The 15446-nt window shown below is 40.4% G+C and overlaps 1 protein-coding gene across 1 annotated transcript in view; it reads left to right on the plus strand.

Annotated features, from left to right (window-relative positions):
* Positions 1-2490: 2490 nt before the first annotated feature.
* Positions 2491-15446, plus strand: part of LOC119727761 (sodium- and chloride-dependent glycine transporter 2-like) — a 41177-nt gene continuing 28221 nt past the window's right edge. The window contains exons 1-3 of the mRNA XM_038199806.1: positions 2491-2669; positions 7848-8040; positions 8673-8804. Of these exons, the coding sequence (XP_038055734.1) occupies positions 7848-8040; positions 8673-8804 (325 nt within the window). The 5' untranslated portion in view covers positions 2491-2669. The remainder of the gene's footprint in view (positions 2670-7847; positions 8041-8672; positions 8805-15446) is intronic.

The raw sequence follows: 15446 nt of genomic DNA on the forward strand, positions 1-15446 counted from the left end.
CTGTAATAGGAATTATTTTCTTGGTTGAAAAACTGTCCTCTCAACACTCGGAAAATAATTACATGTACATGTATGTTGTATTCTATCTAACGTGAGTGGGCGGAGCAGGGTTTTTAGCTGCGCGCAGTGCACATGCGAGCGATTAACCAATCACCAACATGTTGAAGAAAAAGTTGACACTAATTTGCATATAATGATCCACATCGTCGGGACGGTTTCTAATTCTCCGCCTTTCAAAGTCAACCTGATAAAACGTGCAGTTCGTTTCGATAAACTTTGATCTTTATTTAATGAGTTTGAACGGTGTTCTGTTAAATTGTGCTAGTTGGGTACACCGGTCCGCAAATATTGGGGAAGTTTGAAAGTAATTTTCATGACTGGCTGGTGGCTGTTTATTTTAACGTTCTGTAGAAAGCGAATAGCGCCACCTATGTCTGGCACTGATCATGATGTGTCGGTTTTAATCAGCGGCCTCCCCCCCCCCCCCCAACTTTTGTACACTTTTTTTAGGAGGCCGGGTGTCTAGTGAACTTGAAAAACCTGTCTACCTTTCAGCACGGATGAAATTGGGTGGCCGCTGGAAAAGATTTCTACAATGATCTGCAAACATGGGCGTCTCCGCACTGCCGCTGGCCTGGAACAAACTTTTGCCAGGGGGCGCTGGAATTTCTAAAGGACGGACAAAATTACGAAAGCGGAGCGCAAAGCCCTTACGCCGTGGCTTAGTAATTTTGGAATATGGATGCTTTGTGGTACGGTGCAATCTGAGGCGATTCCTGGCCACTTTCATTTGACTTTTTTAGCAAACGTTTTTTGAGATTATAAAGACAATTAATTTCATTAGTTTGTTTAGAATATACTGTTGCACTGAAAAGCGGAGAACCTGCATTTTTATCTCCATTTTGGTCCCATTTAATTCTGGAAAAAGAATTGTATCATTATGCATGACATCGCATATAAATATTGCAAGGCTGCTTTCTTGCATTTAGTAAATTCCTTCGTGTCTGTTTTGTTTTATTTTCCAAGCCCTTACGGCGTGGGGCAACAGGGCCAGGGGCCCGCTTTAAGGCCCCGGAAAATGTTGGATTCTGGATGCACTGTGATGAAATATACTAAGCGTACTTAAACTTATAAAACCCGAAAGGACGTTTTTTGATTCAAGTTAAAACAAATGTTTCCATTAGAAGCGGATGAATTTCTGTTCATAAAAATATTCACATAGTTCTAACTCCACGATGTAGCTCTCGATATAATGTTATTTGTTTGTTACAGGGAATGGCAAATATAAAAGACTAAACGACCAAATGCATCTTTATGTTTATGATCGGTAGATGGCATGTTTGGAGCTAGGCAACTTGAGGATTTGTCGGTTGACTGAGTTTTTATGAGGACAAACTTGCAGAGGGTAACACATGAATAGCTCTTTATTAAAACGAAACTACACTGGAATTGGCGTCAAAGCATGTCTAGTTCAGTCAATAAAAGCCCGTCCCACTCCTATTAGGTTGGATGTGTGTTCACCTTGCTACTTGTTAATGTTGAGTACATAATGCTAGCAACGTCAATGAAACGTTTAAATGAAAAGAAAAACCCTAAGGGGAAAGGTATGAATGATTGAATGATCTATTGAATGATCGAATGAAAAAAATCCTGGCAAGCACAAACACTTTGCCACCATTGTCATGGCCGAGGTTATTGCTTTCGAGTCAAAGTTCCATCATAGGGGAAATATCATAGTGTCATGATTTTAGATACCTTGGGAGAAATAGCGATTCTGCACTGCCTGACGGAAAATTTAGAAAATACCCGCCTCCTGATATTTTACAATGTTTGTGCTAGACGTTCGAAGCGCCGCGCTTAGCCGCGGCAAAACTACAAACGAACAAAACGAAGGAGATATTTGTAGAGCAAGCATAATGTATAGCGTAGCGACGCAATTTCATCGTCGTAGAACACTGCTGGCTGGAACACATTTTTGCCCGGGAGAAGGGGGTGCTGAAGCCTAATTATTGAACACCCCAATCCAAAAAGTTGGGGGTGCTGCAGCACCCACAGCACCCCCCCCCCCCGTTCCCGCTGGCTTGCGTCTCCGGGATTTTTTTTCTGGGGGGGGGGGGGGCAAAGCACACCCCCCCCCCAAAAAAAAAACCTTGGCCCTTTCGCTAGCATAGGCCTACTGACCTTATTGCCGAACTTCTAAAAACGATTGGCGGTTTCTGGAAATGCAGAATATTCGATATTTCAAAAATATTCATATCCCCATGATCCTTGAAATAGAGTTTCCCCTGATTTTGTTTCTTTGGTTGGTTGATTTGTTCATGCCCCTCCCAAAGTGTATCTTAAAGAAAATATGCAGTTTGATAATTAGGTTGATAATTTTTAAAGTTGGAATGCACCGCGAAAAAGAGGGCGGAGTTATAGCGCAAGGAAAGGAACAAAGGAATCACTGATTATATACTTCCCCACAGGTTTCTTTCCCCATGCACGCATACCGTACCAGCTCGCCCACCACGTGCACGCTGCAGGCTAGGCGCGCTGTGTACGTGTGCGTCAAGCAACGTCATTGACTTGACTGCATGCCAGGCTCTGAGGAACATAGGAGAAGTCGAAACGTGCTGATTATTTTTCATTCTACAACAATCACCCTCAAAAGTGGAGTCTGAATTAATGTAAGTAATACTACTAGTTTATCCATTATCTTAATTTCTTTGAAGCTGAACCGCTAAGGTTGGTACATCTACTCACTGATCCAGTTCAGATCATGGAGGTTTCTCTTACCTCCATGTTCAGATGGATGATTACGCGTATCTACAGTACTAACAGCATCGAGCAAGGAGAAGAAAATGCGTAGGCCCTACAGCTGGAATGGAGGAAGCAAATGTGTCCACGGCGCGGCGTGTGGCAGTGACACGCACGATTCACTTGTATTGCCCTCGTAATTTTTGTTCAATATCTTAGATATAACATTGACGTTTCATGTTGCTAAAACTACTAAGTAAAAGCATTCAGTTTTGCATTTATAATATACAAGGCACACTGTTATTAAGTTTTAAGTGACTTTGCGTGGTTAAAAATAAAATGGTAGGCATATCCATTTTGTAGGCTGTTTTCCTTCCTCCATCATTGTCCATGGTGTTTCCTATCTCCACGCATATAGATAGAGCAAGCAGCATGCTCCATGGGAGTAGGCATGGTATGGAGGAAGGTAGGGTTTGTGCACAGGGTGTCAAGTGATGGCCAGATATGGGAATCTTTCCAAAAGGAATTGTTAATAATAATTTACAATTGCATTGTCATTTTCTTACAGTCATTCAAATGAGGCACTATGATCTCACCTCACTAGTATTCTGGTCATGAATTATAGTCATCTGGTCATGAATTAGTGATGGCGAATTATATTTATAATGTGCAGGGTAAAAGGGGAAGCATTCGACCAGATAAGGAAAACCAGCATTGCCTGGTGTTTGAGACTAACGTTAATAAGGGAATAACAGTGTGAGGAGCCGGTCTTCACTGCGTGATAATGACCGGGTTTGGGGGTGACCGCTGTTAATGGACCGAGACGAAGTCGAGGTCCATTAACAGCGGTCACCCCCATACCCGGTCATTATCATTCGTCTCGGTCCATTAACAGCGGTCACCCCCAAACCCGGTCATTATCACGCAGTGAAGACTGGATCCTCAAACTGTTATTCCCATTAATAAATACCTTTTTTAACGAAATAAACAGTTACAATGATCCAATTTTGTGACTTTCTTTCGGCGATATTTCCAGACTTTTTTGTGTTAATGTTCATGGGCCATATTTTAACTTATGCGTGGTACCCCGACTCTTCAATAAGCGTTGTTATATACACCACAGCCGGGCCTAGGCTGCACTGGACAACGTCTTCATTGCGTACGCGTATGACGTCCAGGGTTTGGACTTCTGCTGCCGTAGCGAAACAAATTACAACAATGTTTTCATATTTTTACCTGATGGAGGAAGCTGAAATTTCGTTTACAAATTCCTTGTGTCCAGAATTACAAAAGATGCTTTACAATGTTTGTGCTAGACGTTAGAAGCGCCGCGCTATATGTCGATAGGCGAAGTGTTTAAAGAAAATAAATCATAGATCTACGCTTTCATCGTAAACATCCTCAGTATACTGCACTGCTGTACGATGTCGTTCTAAAACTTCCTTACGCGCGCCCACCCATAGCAACTGTGTTGCGTACCGTGCGTCAGTCTCACGCGAAGGTGGTTGAGCGCATGTGCAGTGCTGTATTGTTACAAGCTGCCATATGACTGTTGTAAATTTGGCCAATCATTGCCTTCCATGGGGCTGAATCAATGCTGGTTCAGGGGCCATTTTTTCGCTTGTTCTTTGAAGCCGGTCTTTATATCACCGTTAATACACCCCCACGTGATCGAATCTCGACCAATCAGAAACCATCAACTCTCCAAGGTATTTATTAATTACTTATAACATGACCGCGCACTTACTTTGATTTTGATTAATAGCAAGTGGTCGGATTCCCCCTCCCCCCCCCCCCCCCCCCCCCGGGTCGAAAATACCCCTCTTATCCAATATTCATTATTATCATTAGTTATAAATTAATATAAATAATTAATATTAATTTAAACGGTTGATAAAACACCCGCTGGCTGGTTTTATACACTTTTCCGGTGTCGCATGAAATTTGGACTCCTATGAAATCTGGTCCCTTATCCTTTTATTGGTTGAACTTTATTTCACAATGTTCACTAAGGAGTGCACAACACTACTACCGAGTCCATATTCCGAAAGTCTTGAATTCACACTACACTGGCACCGCTGCGTTCTGCGGCACATCGCGCATGCGCCAATCATAAGGAGATGTTTACGACTTCTCCCGAGTGGCACACACATACCTGTATAGTTACAGGTAGCTACATGTAGAGGCTGGGGTGTCAAAAAAAATGAAGTAAAATTGTTGAACAAAATCATTGGAAATTTATAATTTTGACTTGTTTGATATTTGGACTCAACGGTATGAATTAGAAAAAAATGTGTGCTTTGCTGGTAATAAACAAACGTTTAAAACTGGCTCAGGGGCCTGGTCGCTGCTGTTGTCCCTCCCCTTCGGCTCAGGCCATTCTTTTTCGTGTCCAGGCCCTGAGCCGGTTTTAACCGTACTTGTTTAAAACCTGACAAGCAAACATTTATTCCCTTAGTTTAAACCAAACTTTTGCAGGATCTGGGAGGATTATAGTTAATCCAATCCCACAGTGCAGTGCGACTAGTGAAATCCCATGATTGGTAGTCGTGTGATACGACCCTTCTGCTATCGGTCTCTGGTCTCAACGGACTAGGCCGCACCCCAAGAAACACTGACAAAAATTTCAAGCTCCACTAATGCCCCCCCCCCCCCAAAGTTCTGCTTCCGATTACATGGCATTTGAAAATAGGGTAGGTAGGTAGGGAATTTTGTTTTTTGCACATTTTTTTTGTGTACGATCATATGGAGGCTTCTGCGTGTAGTCAAGGGTAAAGGTAGAAATTGATAGTTGTGGGTGTTATTTTCTCATTTTCCAATTAGGGTAGGGGCTGTCAGAATAGGGTACCGGTAGGTAGGGAAACCGGAAGCAGAACAATTTTGTTTTTGGCCTAACCATGGCACTCAACAATAGGCACATTCCAGCAACACATTCAACCATACGCCATACATATATATGTCCTTATAAGGTGCATTCACTCAACTGAGAAAAAGAAAAGCATGCAAGAGCAGAGGCTTATTAAATATTCATTAGACCTAAACTATATCCAATCAGGTTATTAGGGAAATAAATACACGCACAGACTGGTTCTAAAAGGAACTTTACTCATTTACAGGAACAACTTGTACAAACTCACTTCTACAATAAAAATTTTTACAGATCACATGTGGCAGTCACGACATACACAATAATCAGACAAAAGGAGCAAACACAGAAAAGTGTTGACACTATGTATTTGCAGTGTCATTCACTTCGATTCAGTCTACATTATTTTGAACTTCCAATTAAATAAACCAAAACAAAGTGGTATAATATAAGTACAATACGGTGATATTTAAGTAAAGAAATTATGAAGACAAGAACCACCAGTAACAAAATAATACTCTGAAGCTAATTAATTAAATTAAGGGTAATAGGGAAATTAAAAAACACACAGTAATATAGGAGAGTACAAGGCTGTTCACAAGCCAAGGCTTGTAGGTGGAACAGCCTGGACACATTGTACAAAGGAATCACAAGCATACAAAACAGACCCAGTCAGACACACAAACAAAAGACAAACGAAACCAAAGTCATATTATAAACCAAGCTGATGCAAAATGAAAACAAAATGCACAAAAATAGCAATGACAAGGAGGGAAAGAAACTAAATATTGAATATTGAAAGAAAAACAATGAAAAAGTAAAGGAGAGAAGGCTATGCTACATAAAAAGATTTGAATCGACCCACAGGCGGTATTGCCCTGATGTCATCAGGAATGGAGCTCGATATTAACATGGACCGTTGAGCTTAACGTTGAGGCTAGCATATAGGGTGCGAGTATGGGACGGAATGAGTTACTGCATGATCTGGTTGCATGATCGTGTATTTGCCAGACAGATGTGAAATATGCAGAAAAGATGTCAGGAAAAAGATTGTGGACAAACTTATACATGAATTTGCCAGTTTGAAGGTAGAATATTGCATTTGGCACAAGTTGCTAAGTGCGGCAATTAAATGCAATATTCAACCTTCAAAGGAGATTTAAAAAGGAAAATGAATAAATAATGTGTACAATAATTTCCATCTGTCCCTGAAGGTTGTGGCCTCTGATAATGGCATACAAAAGATTAAAAAAACGGATGCCCATCCATATGGACTATCATAAATAATAAACTCAGTATATAAGTAGTATTCTATTACTTTTGTATAAGTTCTTTTCATGAAAATTCCTCGCTACCATATTGGTTAAAATGACGCAAGAAACGTTTTACCTACTTTTTGTAATGGTACACTCTCTGGGCTCTTCTACAATTGGAGTCATGCCCCGCACCAATGATTTTAAAAGGGGTGGCAACCAGTCAACCCTGAGAGTTAAGAGAATTAGTCCACAAATGGTGGCCCAATTTTGTGTGGTTGAAATGGATGTCCTTCAAAAGTGGATAACGTTTGTATTGCAAGAAAAAAATATCCATTGAGTGCCTCGGCTATAAAAAAAAAAAACCTGAGTTCCCAGCATCAGAAAATTTGCCCCTGCCGCCTAGGTGCTCCCTACTAATGGAACCCTGTTGCCTTGCTGTTTTGCACAACTAGCCTAGTTAGGTCTGCGGGTAATTCTGCAGGTTGCAGGTTCGAGTCCAGCCCGGGGTTATGGTGCGTGTGTGTGCCCCTGAGCAAAGCGCTTTGTCACTCATTGCTTCTCTCCACCCAGCAGTAAATGGGTACCTGTGAGCCTGTGAGGGCAGTGTTGGTGACTGTGAGAGGTTGATGACGGCCATTATTTAATTCATAGTGATCTTGTTGGCCTTGAGCGGTTTTCCTTTCTAAGCCTTTGGCTAACAGATGGGCTTACTCAAATTCCATCATAAATATTTATTGGTGTCGTTTCCACTTTCAATTATTTATATATTCTTGAGAAGTTAAAGCTGGCTACTAAATTAATTTAATCTGATATCCCCGATCCTGCTGAATCGGGAGAAGATCGAAAGGCAACAATTTCTGTCGGGTTTTGTTGATTTGAGAATTGAGCAAAATATTTGGTGCAGGGTTAAAGGTAAGATCTAACAACCTTTTTAAACCATGGATTTTAACTTGTTGCCTGCTTTCTTGTTGCTCTTTAATATACAGATGGCTAAAACAAAGCACCAAGAGCTCAAGCCTGCCTCGCCTGAGGCTGTGGACGACAGCCAAGATGGGGATGAGAACAAGATCCGTGGTAACTGGACCAATCGTTGTGACTTCATGTTGTCAGTAATTGGATATGCCGTAGGACTCGGCAATGTCTGGCGATTCCCGTACCTCTGCTATCGAAATGGAGGCGGTAAGTGGTTTTTTTTGCTAAAAAGTCTCCCTGAATTCTCCAAAATCTACAACTTGTGCTTGAACACTATGGCACGTTCTCTGTACTTTTAAGCTAAATACAAGGGAAATCAAGCCCCATTGTACAACTCCTTAGCCCCTTTTTGCTAGGAACCATCCTCAATCCTCCACAATTTTGCAGTTATGTTCAAATGAAGGATACCCAGCACCTCAATCCTTCAAATTCGTCAGACAGTCCTGCCTCAAAAAAATGCATCCATCCTCAGTCCTCCAAAATCATCATGTGCTTCAACACCATTCATCCTCAATCCTCCAAAATCTTCATGTTTCTCAAACACCATTCAGCCTCAATCCTCCAAAATCTTCATGTTTCTCAAACACCATACATCCTCAATCCTCCAAAATCCTCCTTTTCAAACACCATTCATCCTCAATCCTCCAAAATCCTCATGTTTTTTTAAACACCATCCTCAATCCTCCAAAACCACCATGAGGTTTTTGGAGGATTGGTTTTAATAATGTCTTAGCTTCCTGAATTGAAAAAAAAAAAAAAAAAAATCATGGATAACTGCCTATATTTCCCATATCATGCCATTCCTTATCCCATGGTTTTTCCATGATTTTTTCCCACAGGGGCATTCCTGATTCCGTATCTGATGATGCTGTGCCTTGCTGGCTTCCCGCTTTTCATCATGGAAGTCGGGCACGGCCAGTTTGCCAGCAAAGGATGCATCGGCGCTTGGTCCATTGCTCCCATTTTTAAAGGTGCGTAAAATCCATTCACAATCGGGAAAGTGCCGGTCATTATCAATGATACACTTATGATCCTTTATTCTCTTTAGCCATAAATTTCTTCCTTTCAGACAAATTTAACTGAAAATGATGTGAAATAATTTGCTTTAAATCAAAACCTATAGTTATAGTTTGGTGTTTTTTGAACTTCAAAACCAACAAATTCTGAAGAATATATATATGACACCAGAATTGTATTGTCCCTGTTCAGGGGCCACCTTTGTTGTTGGCCGGCCTTAAACACTTCTGGCTGGTGTTTTATCATCTGTTTAAGACCGCCCACGTGACGGGTTCTCGACCAATGGGAATGGGTTAACCATCTGAAGTATTTATGAATAACTATTCAATAAGTTTCAATAAACAGGGAAAATTGAATTAAATGCGAGTCTTTGTTACAAAATTTGTAATTGAACAATATCATCAAATGTTGTACAGTTAGCTCGGAATTGACAAATTATTCGTGTAGTTGTTTTATTACACTCGTGGATTTGTTCTACCGGTAAAAGCTGGACCAAGTGCCCATTCGGCTTTTAAAAAGTGTACACTGGGCTAGTTAAAGCTGGTTATATGTGCTTTTTCAAAATTTCAATTTTCTTTTCCGAATGAAGTTTAAAGAAATATAATGTCCTGTAACAAATAAATTTTCTTGTTTTTTTTTTGCAGGCCTTTATACAGTTTTAAAAAATTGGTTTTAAATGGCGCGCTCCAGTTCGGCAATTGCGCACACTATTCAGAACGAATTAGGAGCGTCCCGCCCTTCATTCAAAAGTTGAAATTAATTAATTGATTACTTGTCATGGGCCGATTTTTTTTCGTGCAATGTCTCATTGGAAAGCTCATAACCAATGTAATGCCAGAAAATTGTCAATTCAATTCGAAAATCTATTTTTCAAAGTGCCACACCCAAAAAGCACGCATCCACCAACTTTAAAACAAATGTACTTGTATGATTGCATTACAATGTGTACCGGTAGTTGTATGAAAACTTTTGTAAGAGATTTGGGTGAAGGAACAGAGTAGTTTGCAGCAACAATATGCCCAAACCGCAATGCAGTACTGGGTATAAGAGCTTAGCTAGGATCAGTAATAGATATGCATCATTAACTCATAATGGTGATTCTTTGAATGTGACAGGTGCACTGTACATAATGTAGCCATTTCACAAAGACTTGTGCATGCTTGCTTTATCCCTTTTCTAACCACTGAAATAAGTTGAGCAAATTGTGGATTTGCAAGCAATAAAATGTGCAAGCAGACATGTCTCATAAGTTGTACAGCATATGTTGTTGATCCATTGAATTTCATGCATTCCAAAAATTGTTGCCTAATCTGTAATGATATGACGAGTATCATGGACTCCCTCAGAAGTATCAGGCATGCAACTTTTCCTCGGATCAGTTGATTTCCTCTTTTTTTTTTACTTCCCATGTGTGCCATTGAAAATAGAAAAACACTGTACAAAGTCTTGGAAAAATTTGAATTTCCTCTTTTTTGTGACTTCCCAGTTGCATGCCTGAAGTATACATACCGGTAGTGCACTAGTCTCCTTTGAAAATCCATTGAAACTGATGACGACTTGTTAAATCTGGAATTTTTAACAGTACCACCCTGTACATGTATACCGGTACATAAGTCTTGTTTTGGGAAAACTACTGTACCTTATCAAATCATTGAGCAAGGAACATGCTAAAATCAAGGAGCTTAACCAGTTGCGTTTATTGACCTGTATGTAAACATGTCAATTATAACTACATTGTAACTGCATGTTTATGTAAACTTGGTTATCTTTGATGTTTACACAGGACAAACGTTTAAGGACATGTTTGCATTTCTATTGTCTGTCTTGTCCTTTCTCTATGGTTTTCTACTACTGCATGAATCTATAGTGCGTTCGTTCAGTTCCCGCAGTGGTGTACATGCACATTAACATGCCAGCTGTAGAAGAACACCTCTAGTTTAAAAAGTCCATAATATATCCGTGCACAGGCAGACCATGGAGACTATTCCTTCCTCCATCGGCAGACACAAGCCGTTTGTTGGCCCTTTCTTTTGTCGGTTTGCAAAAACAATTACTGAGACTCGTTGTTTTTTCAACGCTGGTGTGGTGGGCAATTATCTGTTGAGTGAACTTATTATTAAAAAGAAATTCTTGCAGCTGGAGGCTGAATTGCGTGCCCAAACACCACACATCGTATAGGCTGTGGTTAAAGTTATCTTTGATTTTCACATCAGGGTTGGATGGCTGAACTCCTAACCCTGCTGAATCCAACAGGATCCAACTATATCATATACCTGATGGAGCCTGTTGGATTAAGCAGTAAACCCCTTGTGTACATTCCTGATGCAAAATGTTGGATTTGACATCAGGCAACTGAACCGCATTATAACACCAAGTTCGAATCCGTTGGATTCAGCAGACAACTGAAAATAAGGCAGAGTGGATTGAGCAGGAAAGTCCGGTTGGACTTTGTTGGATTTAGCAGGGTAGTCGTGAGGAAGTACTAGGGGGTTATGGAGGAATATGCCTGCACAGAAATATTACTTTTCCTGCTGTTTCCGTTTCATTTTAATAGTCACTTGTACAGAAATGGCCAATGTTTGGCATTGGCTACCACTATGGGATTACGTACAGCTCCTGTACTTAAAAAGTATAGAGAGTTGTATGCCTTTCCCAAGTCTGCATTGCTAACTTACTGAACCATATATAGACAGGCCAGCTTTGCGTTTCATAGATTTACAAGGCACATGTGTTACTGCCTTGCTGCAAAGTGTATTACTGTATACTCAATACATAAATCAACACAAACCCTAACCTTTGCTTGGCAATAAGCTGTTCATACCATTGTGTTCCCCTGCAGTTCTATTATTATTCTTGTGTGGTTACCATGCTCAATGAGGCCACTAGTCCTGAGGAATGCGGCTCGTTGAGCCCTGTAATGACGTACCTTCCTGGGTGGGAGGCAGAGCCAATGAATGGGGCCACATAATAGCATGGACTATTAGGATCTACATGTATGTGTTGAATTGCTTATGGGATCGGGGAGGGGGTGGGGGGGGGGGGAGTTGGCGGGTAGCGCCACCACTGTTGGGACGTATCTCATTCCCTTCGTGGACAGCAGCGCGCACACATGGCGGACGAGCAAACCCAATGTACATTTGTATAGTACACAACTCTACGACGTATATAAAATAACACACAGCGCGATATATTTCAATCGCCTAATGGCCGCATGTTGACCGTACACAGTCAGTCATCACTCCACACTGAGCCAGTCAAGTTCCTAGTTACGAGCAACGCTATAGCCTACTCGTTGAGCCAGGCACCCGACTGTGACAGCGAAAATACCATTTGAGATAAACCATTTTCACTTGCGTCATGTTCATCAATATGGCCCCAATGGTTGAACTGAGGGATTTCCTTTAAGCGACTACGGAGTAAATATTAGACCTTTGATGATCTTGTTAGGCAATAAAAATGAAATGTTAAAATAGCTTTTTCACAAAATAGAATGTTTTTGTGCCGGAATAATAGGGGCGTCCATGAAGGTGATACTACAAGTGCATTCTAGCGCAGGGTCGCGTGCAGGATTCACTGCATGATAGACCAACACGAATACAGATTCTTTTCTAGAATTGGTCTTTCGATACTGAACTAATAGTAATAATTTATACACGTTTGGTACAGACCAAAAGCTTGAATAATGTCTGTGGAAACCAAAAAGCATTAAAAAAAAAAGTAAGACTTGAAAGCAGATGTTCATTTTCCCACCATTTTTAACACCCCTATTTTTCGAATGGAAGAGGCACACAGACGGCCATTGGCACTTGGCTGTGGAATTTTATCAAAAGATTGTTTCATTGATGAAAAAAAAAATTGTAAATATATTTTTTTAAATGAATTTGTGTTGTACACTTGGATGAATAAAATTGGATAAGGCATGATTTTAAAACTGTAATATTCCAGAATACTTTAGTTAACAACCTAGGGTAGCTGACCTGCCCATGCCCATGCACCCGCAGTTAGTGTTTGTCACTGTTTGTGCTACAGTCAGAGTAAACTGCATTTGGGTTAAAAGAGAAATCCGAAGTCATAATGTTTGATGTAAATGTACCTCAAAATTGTACCGAGCACACACATTCCTTATTGCTGATAGTGAGAGTCCTGATATTTTCAACTTTAATGCAAACCCTGCTGAAACTACATCACCAGTGATGGCATTGTGCACAGATCTCTTATTTATTTGTCCTTTCCTCCAGTGTATGTTAACCCACTTTTAATCACTTAATTATGATAACTAGGTTGTAGGCCTACTGATACATGTAAGTGCAGACAGCAAATATTATGATAGCTGAGCTTTTAAGGGGATTTAAGTGTTGACACCAAAAACCTGGACGTTTTACCTTTGGAGCTTTCTACAAAAATCTGCATTAAAATAGATAGATCTCTTGTCATCCCAATGGCACAACTTAAAAAAGTTTTGGAGACATCAAGCCCCATGTAAAGTAAAAGTTGCTGGGCTGTACTAAAGGTTCGATTCTTTCAAGCTACGGCCAAATCAGGTTTTGGATTTTTTGGATGAGTCAGTGCAAAGGGGACACAGTTGCTGTTGATGAGTGTTTACTGTCAATAAGGGATCTCATTATGAATACCCATCTTTCCGAGTAGGCACAAAACCCACCTTAAATTGAATTGGTCCATTATAAGCTATGCCATTTTCCCCAGCATACCATTATTTGCATAACCAGATAACCATGTAGGATTCCTCTAAGCTCTTGGTACACAGTATCCTCCTTACCACGCTTTTCTTATTGATAATAAGATTGATCCAGTATCAAGTAGGCTAAGAAAAGTAACCCTGCCAACCAAATCCTTGTGGGGGTTAATAACTCTGAAAGATCTGCTTTGATCTCACCATGGAGCTCTATGATGTCACAGACTTTCTGCAGTCATCATCACAATGCCTGCCTTATGCATGGCCAGGCACGTTACGTAATGTAAGAAGAGGGATGCATTAAAGAAGCTATCTATTAAGGTTCTAAGAAGATAAATTCAGCATTCATACCTGTTTAGTGTTCTCCAACAGCCATGTCTTTTGATATTTAAAGACGTTTTCGCAGTAATCCTCCATCCCTCCCGATTAATATGGATACTCACATTAACCCTCTTTGTAAACATACATTCTGTGCCAAGTTGTCCTTTCAGTCAACATAAGTCAAGTGACTGTAACATTTAGAGCTCTCAGCTAAAGCAGGATTGACTGGCTGTGACTGTTTATATACTTTAATTTGACCGTAGGTGATTGATAAGCCAGCTGTGCCTACCACTTCCCTGTTTTTAAGATCTGGCAGGAGCTTCTACATGTTACTTGGTGGTCGGTCTGTCTGTTTGTTCCCAAAATTGACCAAAAGTATGGTGTTCCATATGTGCCATCCGCGTCGCATTTTTCGGCGTCGTATTTTCCAGCTCTGGCATGGATCATTTTGATCGATTTCATGCAAGACTGTCATGCAAGACTTCTTGCAACATGGCCAGAGCTTATTGTGCACTCGCAATTGTTGCCTGTTGACTGAATTTGGCCAGTCACTGTTCTTGTTTGAAATACGATCTGACTGTTGGTGACTAGCCTGTGTTAAAGGCATGGCAGGGGAAGAGGATTTTTGTTGTTGATAGTCTGTGACTGTTCAGACAGCAGGAGGGTTGATTAGTATAAAAACCATTCAAGGTAAAAATTTACCATGAATTGTATACATATGCACAGGTGGATTTCTATTTAAATTAAATATTTATGTACGTATACACATCTGTTTTGTCAAGTCAATGATAAACTAAAGGAAATGAGTTTCAATATTGCCTTAGTTAGATTCTTGTTTTCTGAATATAGCTTTCAGTTCCTCATTTTGTCAGTTTTGTTTCAGTTCAGGTTTCAGGATTAGAATTGTTTAGCCTAATTATGCAAGATGAAACAAAATGACGAACACGTAGCAAAGGTAGAGCATTGAGAGTGGTCAGATATTAGCAAATTTTGTGATGCTTTGCAAAATATGTGCTGCAGTACTGGTATTAAGCTTGTCTACATGTTTGTTAAAAATGTATGTATTACTATTACAGACTAGTTCATTATCCAGGTAGCATTCAGATACATGTATTACTTTTTGGGGGACTCTAATGGCAGTCCTAAATTCTGTATCCCCGTGCTTACCATGGACCACTTGTGGGGTACTCGTTCATTGTTAAAGGTACCGGTAGGCAAGTGAAATCTTTAGAAATAGGGATAAAAGGACAACAATACTTCTACCCCGGAACTCCCATCGGCTGGAACGTCCGTATGACCTTATCCTTATACATGTACCGTACGTCCGTAAGACTGTGCTTACCATGGACCCTTTGTGGCCTTCCCCTTCCTTGTTAGAGGTACCCCGCAAGTGAAATCTTGAGAAATAGGGATAAAAGGACAACAATGCTCCTACCTTACACCAGAACTGTCCATGTCCATATGAATGTGGTATTTGGGTTAAAGTTTCAAATAATTGGTCTCATTTCAAAAGTTGAAGTCCAATTGCAACCAAACTCGGGTCATATACATGTAGATGGAACATGGCAACCTTCATACGATA

This window comes from Patiria miniata, unplaced genomic scaffold, assembly GCF_015706575.1.
Source record: "Patiria miniata isolate m_02_andy unplaced genomic scaffold, ASM1570657v1 HiC_scaffold_20, whole genome shotgun sequence".
Lineage (NCBI taxonomy): Eukaryota > Metazoa > Echinodermata > Asteroidea > Valvatida > Asterinidae > Patiria > Patiria miniata.